We start from the raw sequence: 13815 nt of genomic DNA, 5'->3' as shown, positions 1-13815 counted from the left end.
CTTAAACATCTAATTTTTTATTTTAAATGATATTCTATCAAATATGATATTCTATCAAATATGATACTCAATGATATAGTACTGAATTGATAGAACATATCAACATAAGTTATAATGCACATTGCACTATAATTTTAAAATACGACCAAAGATCTGTTAAGTATAAATAAAGTTCACTTAGATACCATATGGTAGAGCATAAAGAAGTTGGACCCTAAAGACATGTATGAAGACATAAATGGTGTGACTATTGTGTGTACAACCAGAGATATGAAAAATTGTGCTCTGTATGTGTAATATGAATTGTAATTCTGCTCTCATATATAATAAATTAAATTTAAAAAACAGAACAAGATCAAAAGCTTGAGTGGCCATTACTACATAAAACAACCTAAGATGACAAAGGCCCTCTTTCAACTTTAATAAATGATCCATAAAAAATGTTTTCACGAGTATGAAAAAGAAAAAAAGAACTTGGACTGAAAAACCTTCATTTATTAGCTACGTGGATGTGTTGATTAACTTGCATCATTGTCACTGTGACCAAAATATGAAAAGAACTTTGAAGAGTTAAAGTTTATTTGGGGCTCATGTTTTCAGACTTCTCAGTCCACAGATGGCTGACTCCATTACTTTGGGCCCAAGGTGAGGCAGTACATCATGAAGGAAGGGTCTGGCGTAGGAAAGCTGCATAGCTCATGGTGGAAGTCAGGAAGCAGAGAGCAAAGAGGGAATAAGGGGCCAAAGGGAAGATATATCCATCCAGGACACAGCCCTAGTGACCTTCCTCCTCTGGTCACACCACAGCTGCCTACTGTTAGTCACCCAGTCAGTCCATTCAAACTAAGGTGGGCTGATTAGATTATAGCTCTCAATCCAATAATGTAACCTCTGAATATTCCTATTAACAGGAGCTTTTGGTGGCAACTCATATCCAAATCATAACAATTTTAATGACTGCACCAAACCAGTAACTCTCGCTCTTCTTATTTACAAAGTGACAAGGGAGGGGGCATGCACTTTCAGAATATCACTGAGAGTCAAATAAGATAATTTATATTAAAGGATCATGTAAATGCTAATCCAGATGAAATGCAAAATATTTTTGTACACTATATGCAAGTTATTCTGGCAATAGAATACTGATAAATACCCTATTATTTCAAAAATTAAAAACTGATTAGTAGTTGCTCACAGCTGGGAAGCTAGCATAAGTGGGAAATGACTGCTAATGTTTTGCTTTTTGGGGTGATGAAAATGTTCTAAAATTGGTAAGAATTGCAGAACTGTGAAAATATACTAAAAGCAAATGAACCTTATAGTTTAAACAGGTAAATAATGTGTGAATTATATCTTAATAAAATGTATTTATTAAAAAGGTTGATGAAGATATAATTAAAGTTAAGAATCATGTAGAAAAATGATATGTCCCCATGACCTACTAAATTATTTTAAATAAGGAAAATTGAAAAGGACTTACAGTCACAAAAATCGCTTATAGGTTATTCACATAGAAGCTGCTCTAAATTTGGAACTATGTATTCTCTAAGACTTTATCAAGGAAATATGCAAAGGACTAACAAGGTAAAAATTTTAATCAAGAAAACTAAGGTTTAGTGCTGATTTATCCTGACTTCTTGGTCAAGATTTTTAAGCAATTTTAATAGATTCTCTGAAATGTGATTTAACACTTGAAACGAAACCATAAATCATTATATACTTTGAAAATGATAAGACAATATAAAATAACTACCTCAGAATTTTAAGTCTAACAAAATTATGACTTTCATGATAATCTTTTACTCAAATATGTTTTCCTACAAAATGTAATTTATGTTATTCACAGTAATTATTTTCACAATTTATCATTTTATAAAAGCTTATTTAATAAAAAAGTAATTGGTTATCAAAGTGTTATGTTCAGGTAGCTTAAAATACTATACCTTGTAGTTCCCAGACTTTCAAAGGCATCATTTCTTTGTTGCTCTCAATCAGGTATTTTTGGAATACTGTCAGATTATCTTTAAGATCTGAATATATTTCTCTGAATCAAATAGTAATTAAAGTTAATAATCTACTACAAATTAAACAACCAGTATGATTTTGAAATTGTCTTCAAAACAGTTCAACACAAACTAATAATGGATCATTAATAAATTGATACAGCTATATTTATAGAATTTAAAATGAGGGCTATATAGACACATATGTATACACATATATATGCCTCCTTTGTTATATAAAACAAAATCTGGAAGGATGTACTCTCTCAACTGTTAATATTACCTATTAGGGATGCAGAATGAGGGCAGAATTATTGAGTTTTTATGTTTCAACAACTTTTAAAATTTTAAGTATTGCTTTTATAATTTAAAATAATAACTATTTTTTAAGGAAAGTAAAAACTGCTTTTTATACAATCTTCACTTGATCTCAGCCAAAAGGCTAAAAAGATTCTTCTTAAAGAATCAGAGTTTGTTTTATTTCTGAAAAGTTCTGACTCTCATAAAAAATTAATAGGATAATTCTGCCCAATATTAAACATATCTAGGCATTTTAAAGAGAAAGACAAATAATGAAGCAGAATAGCATTTTACTATATATATCATTTAAACTATAATCTTATTTCCTCTATCACTCATGAAAGCAAAAATGGTGTCATTTTGCTGGACACAGTGGCACACATCTGTAATCTCAGCAACTGGGGAGACTGAAGCAGGAGGATCTCAAGTTCAAAGGCAGCCTCAGTACCTTACTGAGGCCCTACTGAGGCCCTAGCCAACTCAGTGAGACTCTCTAAATAAAATATAAGAAAGGGCTGGGGATGTGGCTCAGTGGTAAAGCACATCTGGGTTTAATCCCTGGTACCAAAAAAAAAAAAAAAGATGTCATTTCATATTAAATAGAATTCTTTTAAAAATATAACTTTAGCTAGGTATGTGACTCAGTGATACAGTGTTTGCCTAGTATACATGAGGCCCTGGATTTTATCTCCAGGTCCATTAAAATATAAAACAAAAAAAGATGGTTTTTCAAAGTAAAAATTAAAACAACTTCAGCTAATTTATAAGACATTTTCAGCAAAACTTACTAAACACATTTTCAACAGTAAATTGAAGATTTAAAAAGTGAAGTGAAAAATGTACAGATGTATATAGAAATGCATTAATTTTATAGTTAAAGATAAAAATACATAGTACACTGTCAATATTTTCTAACTTTACTACTACGTGGGACCAAGGTTTGAAAATAAATCAAGACTAATGAAGACAGCTTTCAAGGTAAAAAAAAAAAAAAAAAACAATTTCTTCCTAAAGTTCACTATGAATATTTAATGTTACAGAATAATGTAAGAGCTACCATACCATGCTTTATATTGAGTAAAAATCATAATTTTTTTTTACTGAGTTTTACATAATTCAGGCAATATGTATATTATTCATACAATACACCTCAAAGCAAATAATCTTTGCTTTAAATAAGCCACCGAGTCACCATGGAAGAACTAAGTATTCCTTTTAAAAACAACCCAGAATTCCAAGGGAGTTTTGGAGGCCTGCCATTATTCCTGCAAAAATTTGTATTTAAAAATAGGAAAAAAATTATACATTTCTTCAAGACATTGAAACAACTGAATAAGGACAAATTTGTAAGGTGCATTAACTTTTTAAGGCCACTAGTATACTGTTTGGCCAATAAGCTTTAAAAATTTTAATTAATTTATCTGCATAAGCATAGTTCCCAACAATGTCACTCTCTGTATATACAGTTATGCATTTGCCAAGAAAACCTAACTCAGTGTCCTTAGTTAATATTATAAATGTAAATTACAAAGAACTAGAGGAGTTAATGAACATTTTTATTTTTGCCTGTGTAAAGGAATCCAAATTTCCCTTCTCATAAAATGTTAAAATGTATATAAAATCACAACCACCCCCATTCACTAGTACTCAGAGAAGACTCACCATCCTATTCCTTGTCTTCAGTCGGCATGGCAGAAAAAAAGGACACAACTTTAATTTGAAAGGTATATATGAGTATATAAAATTAAGACCAGATGTTAAAAGATTTTCAATGTCCATCTGTGACAAAGAAATTAAAGGAAATATTTCTTTCTGGTGGGGCATAAATCTCTTTAAGCTAAAGATCCAATAGTTTTCATGATTTTTGTAACATATCTATAAAGTTTTAGATACAATAAATTTTGAAATTTTCTGATCGAGATAAGTTTTATTTTTTCAATTGTGTTTTTCTAAGCACACTAAATCAAATTTATATAGTTATTAAAATTTTTTATCTGATATTTTCACTATTAGAACTTCCTTTGAAGCATTTTCCACAGCTTAGTAAACTAAGATTATTTTTTAAAATATTATAAAAATAATACTATTTTGAAAGTCAGTGATATTTTTATTTTTTTAAATAAAGATTCGATTCAGGGGCTGGGGATATGACTCAGTTGGTAGAGTGCTTGTCTAACATGTTCAAGGCCCTAGGTTTCATGCCCAGCATCATGAAGAAAAAAAAGAAAATTTCAGGCAGTATCCTCTTTTTGGCATTCCTATTAGTAGTAGTAGTAGTAGTAATAGTAGTAATGGGGATTAAACACAGTGGCATTATACTCGTGCTGAGATACATCCCTAGTCTTTTTTATTTTGAGACAAGGTCTCACTAAGTTGCTGAAGCTGGTCTTGAACTTATGATCCTTCTGCCTCTGCTTCCCGAGTCTCTGGGAATAGGCACGCACCATTGTTCCTGGCTTTTTTTTAGTATTATTTAAAGAAATTACATTAATAATAACTTCATAAAAGTAAATAAAACAAATGAAAATTATAGTTAACAGTTATATATCTTAAGTGTCATGAACTGCTGTAACACTTATTAGCAAATAACAAAGTACATTATTTTATTCTCTTCAAAACTTAAAAACTTTCTAACCAAGTATTTTTTGCCTATTATGGCAACAGTGTTAGAATAAAATTAAGCAAAACAAGTTACTACTTTCAAGTATGGAATGGCATCACATGGTACAAATAAGGAATAAAAAATGCTACAAGGCTAATAAATTCTTGGCAATTTATTTGTTGGCTTATGTTCACTGGTTCATATTTTCAAGGTTTAGACAATTTTATAAATGCCAAGCCTTTGTTTGTGGACTTTTTTACTGGGTAAATAGAAAGAAATTCACATTTAACAGTGACCTTAACACAGGTTATCCAAAGTTCTAAATTTCTGTTTTCCTACTTATTCCAGGGATGCTATATTAGTATTAGAAATAGAATCTCTACTCAATTGAAACGGTTATATCTAACCAATGAATAAATTTCCACCTTTAAGATTAATATGAAAATAAACTAACATAAATAATTGTGAAAGACTCACAATTTTAGTATATAAAGAGCTATTATAAATTAGCAAAAACAGTAAACCCATCAAGAAAAACAAAAGCAAAGGTCAGAAATAAGCGATTTATATAAGAAATTCAAAAGACCAGTAAACTTACATAAAAAATTAAATCCTTAAATATTAAGCCCTTAAAATAATAAATTGATAATAGTTGATTGTTCTAAATTTAAATTACAAAATGATTCAGTCCAGTGAAATAAGTGTAGAATTTAGGAGAAATATCATATCACTTATTAAATTGGCCAAGATTTTTAAAACAGTATCAGTGGTTAGTAAAGTTTTGGGAAATGGACACATTCATATAAAACAGTAAAAGTATTATTAGTACAATTCAATGAAGGAAATTTAGACATCAAAGCTTTAAAAAATATACATACCTTGATTTATCAATTTTTCCCCTAGAATTTGTGCTAAAGAAAATCTGAGACGCACATGAATTGATACAAAAAATATTCAATTAAATAGTAGGGAAAGAATCTAAAGTCCTATATTGTGGGACTTTTCCAAATGATGGAATATTCCACAGGATGTGAAAAAAGCAGTTACATGATACTGTTGTACTATGCAAAACAATATGCTATTCATGCATTTATTTATAGCTATAAAGACCCACACAGAAAGGTTGCAAAGATAGACACTAAAACATTGAAAATAACAATTATCTCTCAGTTGTAGAATTAGGGTCATTATTTTTTTAGTTTTGTGCTCTTCTGCTTTCCCTAGATTTCTCACATTAGCTCTGTGTTATTTTTATAGTAACAAGGAATGTATATATATAAAAAGAACATGTGCCAACACAGTACATGGAATTAATTCCTTTAGAAACAAAGGGTTATAATAATACCAGTTTCATTCCAATTCAGGCTTACTTTAGTTTCCCAAAAAGAAATCCTTGAACTTCATTTGCTTTAGTTTCATCTTCTATAGTACTAGTCATGGCTACATTTTGGAAAGAAAAACAAAACAAAAATATTTTCAGACAGGGAAAATAACAAGTAATAAAAAATTAGAGTTCAATATGAAATTCCATTTCACAGAATTCCTGGGCCAGTCAGTCATCGCTAGCCATAAAGCAGCCTAATCTTAGCTGCCTCAATGTACCTTACATATACTACCATTTGTTAAGTGGTGCCAAAAATGGTTGGGAAGCTACTGGGTATAATACACAATTTACTATTTTTAAAGAAGTTTTGAGTATCCAGTAATATTAAATACCTTTCTTTCAGCTTAAAATTAAATTCAAAACTAAGGAAGAACACGTTTATCTCACCTCCAGCCTCAAGTGACACACATAGGATAATCTTTTTAAAAACAAAACTATGTAAGCCTCCATATTCTCATTCTACTCAAATGCAGAAATCAGAAAACAAACAAAAAAAACTTACTTTTAATTTGGGTATCATCCAATGCTTTGTATTCTGTACTCTTAATTGCTAGCTCCACACCATATCCAGATAAGTACATTTTCCGTGAGCTTGGTTTCTGTTTAAACACATTTTATAAAATTAAATTAATATTTGTTTTTTAAATGAGGGGCCATAATCGACTAAAAGTGAGTTGTCTTAAGTACTTATGATCAGAATTTTGGTACCTAAGTTTTCCTCTGTCTACAAATATAAAACGTACATCTAGAGATTACTCCTTCAAGCAAGAAAAATAATTTTGTTCAAAAGGAAGCAATCAAGATAAATATACACAATATTTTAAAAGATTTCTAAGGTTCTTTCCAGCTTCCAGACTGAAATTCTTTTTTAAAAAGTGTTCTTTTTTTTAAAACGTGGACACAATGTCTTTATTTTATTTTTATGTGGTGCTGATAATTGAACCCAGTGCCTCACACAAGCTAGGCGAGAGCACTACCACTTGAGCCACATCCCCAGCCCGACACTGAATTCTTATCAGTTGTGCTGTAACCAGTATCTTTGACAAATTATGTGAGAGGTTAAGAAACCACTTAAACCACTCCTTAGCAAACTCTCAGAAGATACTGTGTCTTTGCTTAATTCAGGTTGGCATGGAGCAGTTCTGCAATCCTAAACATGACAGAGGTTGTAGGGGTAAAGAGAGGAGGGAATGAAAATTGTGTATTCTTTTTATTCTCTTTCCTCTCTGAACTTTCTCTAAGACTCAAATAAATGACCACAATGACTACTCTCCTTGGCTTCTTCTATTTCCAAACAAGAGTATGTTAAGAATTAGTTCCAGATATACAAATTATTTAACATTGCCGCCCACGTTAAAATTTCATTTGTCTCAGGCCAAACTGTAAAGAAAGATAGCATGTGGAAACTGGGTTATTTATAATTAAACTAATCTGACAAAACTGAAAACCTTTAAAAGAATTTTCAATTTCATACAGCTCAATTTAAAGACACATTTTGAATATCCACTCAGAATCTGACAATCAACTGGTAGCTTAGTAAATTGAAGCTATAAGGCCACAAATCTTGTCACAGTTCATAAAAGAAATGTAATTCTACATAACCAATTTCTATTATTAGTTCTAGAAAGTTATTTGTGCCTCAATAATAAAAAGAAAAGTGTTTATTAAGTTCATATTTACTTTTTTCTTTCAAAGTGTATAATTATAAAATTTGAATTGTAGTTTAATAAGCTTGGATTTGCAAACTAAAATGTTCATGACTGCTAAGAAAAAAATATCCCTTTTCCTATTTATTATTTCCTCCACAAAAAAGCACCTGTTTCAAAGGTAGGATAAAGTATTTTTATCAGAATTTTATGTTGACTAAATTTACATTATAGCAACTATGAACATGATTTCATAAAACAGAAGGCTATAATTTGATGCAACAAAATACCCTAATAGTTGGTTAATATGATTTCACAGTATATAGTCACATTCTCCAAACAAAAATTTGAGACGGATTCTCAAAAGATAGGCATATCCTCTATGGGGCACATTACAACACTTGGGGATGTTTAAAAAAAATGAACATATACTCTCCTATTCCTTTTCTAATTTGCCTTTCTGCTGTGCCCTGCCCAGTAGAGAATCACAGCTTTAGTATGCCACTTATGGGAGTTTATCTATACTAGCAAACTCAGAAAAAGATGAAGAATTATTGATTTAAAATATATAAAATGTTTTACTGCATACTTTAGCCCCATCAATCTTGATCCCCTTATTTTCTTCAGATTCATTTTTTTCTTGTAACACTTTATCATCTACCACAAATCTATTTGTTTTACACCTCTTGTTACTAAAATTGAAGTTCTCTGAGAACAAAGAATGTTTCTCTTATTCACTGTTATGTGAACAGTGTCTGGCACAAAGGTATTCAAATATTTATGAAACTAATGATTTAGATATGTAAATATTTACAAACCTTACAAATATATAACACCTACACATTCTCTATTTACTTTATAATCATTATGTAGATTGTGCAAATACCTATATTCTACTTTGCCAATACACTCAAGAATAGTTACTAAGATTTTCCCACTACTGCTGAATACCCCAAATCACTACTATTTTATATGATATTATTGCAGGACAAGTCTCCACATGGCCTTGGTGACTCAGTTCTTTCTCGGTTCTCACTTGTAGTTCTCAGAAGCACAACATCTTGAGGTAAGGAGGATAGGACATTTAAAAAAATAAACATATACTTACATCTGCCACAGATGTAAGTCTGGGATAGCCCAGGTTCTGTTCAACTCCCCTAGAACAGCATGTCCTGCAATTACTTAGCCCAGTTTGTCCAGTGCCCCCACCCCCAAGTATAAAACCCAGAGCAAAGTTCCCTTTCATAGTCCCTCAGCTGCAGTGTGACATGGAATACATGTACAACAGACTCCATCCATCCTGGGCAGCTTTTCTGATCCTGAGGGGAATGGTTAGACATGAATCCTAAACATCTATTGTTCTTTTCTGTCCATAAATGTGTGAATAATAAAGTTATTTCACTTAACCTATTGAATTTCTGCCTCATTAGACTCATACAAGGAAACTGACGCTGGTGCATAGTATTGACAAGGTGTTTACAGTCCTCCCCTGGGATTGTTTATAGTCCTCCCCTGGTGCACAATAAGCCTGCTTCACAAATTATCAAAATATAGAAAACAAAATTAAGACACTAAAATGAGCTGGTCGTGTTCCATTACTAATATTGAACATAGTACCCAACTTGTTTGTGGCATATCGCCCCAATGAACAACCCTTTCCCATGTCACACCTTCTTGCAATGTGCCTTGCCACTTTCCACCAATAAATCAAGTGTTTCTCCAATCTTTGAATCTAGCTGGCCTTGTGACTTGCCTTGACAAAAATAACGTGGCAGAAGTGTCTGAGTTCTTGGGCTAGCACTTGTGAAGCATTGCAACTTATACTCTTTGGGGATCATAAACCTCCATTATGTGAAGAATGGCAGTCAAATCTATTAGAAGGTAAGATGCTATATGGAAGAGAACCAAGAAACTCCAGTCATAAGCCAGACAGGTGGATGAGGATAACCTGAACCTTGAACCCTAATCCAGTGTTGAATGACTACCACTCTGAGTGATACTTACAGAAAAAAAATACCTAGCCTGTTAATCCGTAGAAGTAATTACTGCCTTAGCCACAAGTTGAGAAGTTTTTTTGTTTATAAAAAAAAAAAAAAACCCAGCAATTCAGAAACACATTTCTGATAAATGTGTAAAGAGTGAAGGAAGAAGAGATGACTTATTCTTCACAAATTTCTAATTCAAAGACTATTGATGTTTTCTCATAAATACTGGTAATTTATATTTTTTTAACCCTTAAACTTGGTCAAAGTAAAGGATAAAAAATATATTCCATAAAAACACTAACTGAAAGAAAGAAAGTAGGAATAGATATTAATTTCAGATAAAACAGATTTTCTAACAGAATATCAGGAACAAAGAAGTAAATAGTTATGAAGGGCTCTATTCTATATCTGGATGTACAATGTAAATATGTAAGCATTAAAAAAGAACTTTGAAATAAGACAAACTGACAGGTATGAAAGGAAAAATAGAAAAATCTATATTATAGTTAGAGATTAACACTCTTATCTCAGTAATTGACAAAATAGAAAATCTCTAAGGAAGTAAATGATGTATGAGTCAACATGACCTAATATTTACAAAAAAAAATCCAAACAAAAATATTCATTCTTCTCATGTGCACATGGAACATATCACAAAACAATCATATTCTAAGCCAAACTTTTGTCAAACATAATACAAACCATGATATTAGATCATAATAAAATTAAACTACATCCTTAACAAAACCTGGAAGATTTACCAAATATTTGATATTTAACACTTCTAAATAACCCATGAGTTAGAAAGTTTCAAGAGAAACTTAAATTATTCACATAAACATTAAAATACGTAAAATATATTAAAATAGGATGCAACTAAAAATAGTTCTTACAGGGAAATATAAAACAATAAATACTAAGACTAGAAAAAAGATCTAACTGGTAATCTAGTTCCACTTGAAGAAACTAAATATACATGAGGAAATTAAATCCTAAGCCAACAAGAAATATTGGAATAGAAATACGTAATGATGGGGCTGGGGATATCAGTTGGTAGAGCGCTTGCCTTGCATGCGTAAGGCCCTGGTTCTAATCCCTAGCACCACAAGGAAAAAAAAAAAAGAAATATATTATGTGAAAATGAAAACAATGAAACTAAAGCTATTTCTTGTATAAGATCAGTAAAATCAATTAACCTCTAGCCAGAGTAAGAAAAGAGAAGACAGAGATTACTAAAATTTGGGGTGGGGGAGGAAAGAGGTGACATAAATTACTAAAATCAGAAAAAAAAAATGGTACTGATCCATCAGACATTAAATAAAAATATACTAATTTTCTATCCATAAATCTGACAATCTAAATGTAATGGAGAAAGTCCACGGAAGTTAAACTACCAAAGAAGAAACAGCCTCAACAATTGGTATTTATTAAAGAAATTTTAGTTAAAAATATTTTTTAAAAAGTAAACTCAACTTCAGATCTAGATGGTTTTACTTCTACCTGACACTTAAAGAACAAGTAATACAAAGTTTGCACAATTTCTTCCTGAGAACAGAAGAGGTAATGCTTCCCAAATCATTTTACAAGGCCTGCAATAACCTAATACCAATATTTTAAAAAGCACATTATAAGAAAATAAAACTAGAAATCAATACCCTTTAGAAACACATACAAAATCCCGAGCAAAGTACAAGCAAATTAACCCAGCAATACATAAAAAAGCATATTATATCACAACTAAATGAGATTCATCCAAAGAACACCAGGCTGTTAGAACATTTGAATGATTCAAAGTAACGTACCATGTAAACAGTGAACAAGTAAAATTATATGATTACCAGTAAATGCAGGAAAAACACATTCGATAACCTTTGACATACATTATTAATTAACATACATTACTAATTTTAAAACTCAGCAAATTTAGAAGGAAATTCCCTAAACTTAATGTTATAAGAAAAAAAAACCCCTACATCTAACATGTAAGAGTAAAAAATCACACACTTTCCCTAAAGATCATGATAAAAGCAAGGCTATTTTCTCATCACTCCTACTCAACATTGAGCCGAAAGTCCCAATAAGGACAAAACCAAATATACAGATTGGAAAAAAAAAAAATACTGAAAAGAAATCAAAGGATATCTATTTGTATTATACTTTAAAATCTAAAACAGCTATTCTGGAGAAAATTACTATGTAAATCCAGTAAGAAAATTATCAATAAAACTGCTTACTTAGCAAAAATAGTATTCTAAAAACAAGCATGTACCTGAATATAATGGCGAAGAACATATAGAATTTTACCATTTTGAGCTTTTTGAGTCAATACTTTGTGAAATTCAACAAATGCTTTGGTACCTATTTCTGCATAGAGAATAATCACTGGTAAGTTCTCATTGTTGGTAGGAAATTTATGATCTCCTTTAAATAGATAAGGTCTGGGCCTAAAATGAAAACAAACACAAATTTTTAAAAGAAAGTCAATAGCATATCAGACACATAGAATTATAACTATAACTTCTGCTTATCAAATGATTCATAATATACATGATCACAGGAAAACAAATTTCCTGTGACCACTACTAAAGACTAAAAATGCTTTCTCAATAAGGTTACCGTTTTAGTTTTTTTATATTTAGTTATATATGACGGTAGAAGGTATTTGGCAGAATATACATACTTAAAGTATAACTTATTCTATTAGGTTCCCACTCTTGTGGTCATACCTGATGGGGAGTTACCCTGGTTGTGTATACAAATACAAGGCTAGGAAAGTTAAAATCAATTTATTCTACTATCTTTCCTATTCTCCTCCCCTTCCCTTTGTCTAGTCTGATCTATTTCTATTATTCCCCTCTCCAACCTCCCTTGTTTTGGGATAACATCCACAAATCAGAGAGAACATTCAGCCTTTGGTTTTTTGAGATTGGCTTATTTCACTTAGCATGATATTCTCCAGTTCCATCCATTTACTGGCAAATTCTCCTTTATGGCCAAGTAATATTCCATTGTGCACATATGCCACATTTTATTCATCCATTCATCCACTGAAAGACACCTAGGTTGTTTCCATAACTTGGCTATTGTAAGTTGAGCTGCTATAAACATGCATGTGGCTGCATCACTGTAGTATGCTGTTTTTAAGTCCTTTGGGAATAGACTGAGGAATGGGATAAATGGGTCAAACAGTGGTTCTATTTCAAGTTTTCTAAGAATCTCCATACTGCTTTCCATAGTGGTTGCACCAATTCACAGTCCCACCAACAATGTATGAGAGTATTCAATAAGGTCATCTTTAAATAACAACACAATGACAACACAATTTTCAATGAAATTAAATTTAACTAGAATAACTTTTCATTATAGCTCACATTTCCCAACAAAAGTTTCCAAATATTTGTTTAAAAATACAAAGGCACTATTTCTACAAAGATTAACAGTACTAAGTATAAACAACTAGTAATAAAATCCTTAAGAATAATCTAAGAGGGGCTGGAGATGTGGCTCAAGCGGTAGCGCGCTCGCCTGGCATGCGTGCAGCCCAGGTTTGATCCTCAGCACCACATACAAAGATGTTGTGTCCGCCAATAACTAAAAAAAAAAAATAAATATTAAAAAATTCTCTTTCTCTCTCTTTCAAATAAATTTAAAAAAAAAGAATAACCTAAGAAACAGGAGTCCTGTGATCTATGTTTGTAACCCTTATCATAAGGGCCATTTGACATCTTATTTGCTGGGGATAAATCTATTGAATTTGTTAGCATTTAACTATGACTACTACCATCAGGAATCCAGGCTGCAGGAGATAGTCAATCTGCAGTGCTGACCTGACCACACTCCTAGGGTCCCAGAAACAGCTAACTATGAGTAAGTCAGTACATCCTATTTCTGACAG

General features: G+C 31.4%; 1 protein-coding gene across 1 annotated transcript in view; it reads right to left on the bottom strand.

The window, feature by feature from the left end:
* Window positions 1–13815, bottom strand: part of Uggt2 (UDP-glucose glycoprotein glucosyltransferase 2) — a 166528-nt gene that overhangs the window by 137164 nt on the left and 15549 nt on the right. Inside the window, exons 5-8 of the mRNA XM_026399575.2 lie at window positions 12190–12364; window positions 6792–6888; window positions 6276–6345; window positions 1944–2044 (exon numbers count right to left, since the gene is read on the bottom strand). Of these exons, the coding sequence (XP_026255360.2) occupies window positions 1944–2044; window positions 6276–6345; window positions 6792–6888; window positions 12190–12364 (443 nt within the window). The remainder of the gene's footprint in view (window positions 1–1943; window positions 2045–6275; window positions 6346–6791; window positions 6889–12189; window positions 12365–13815) is intronic.

This window comes from Urocitellus parryii, chromosome 2 (assembly GCF_045843805.1).
Source record: "Urocitellus parryii isolate mUroPar1 chromosome 2, mUroPar1.hap1, whole genome shotgun sequence".
In the NCBI taxonomy this organism is placed as follows: domain Eukaryota; kingdom Metazoa; phylum Chordata; class Mammalia; order Rodentia; family Sciuridae; genus Urocitellus; species Urocitellus parryii.
This window is presented reverse-complemented; position numbering and strand designations above follow the sequence as displayed.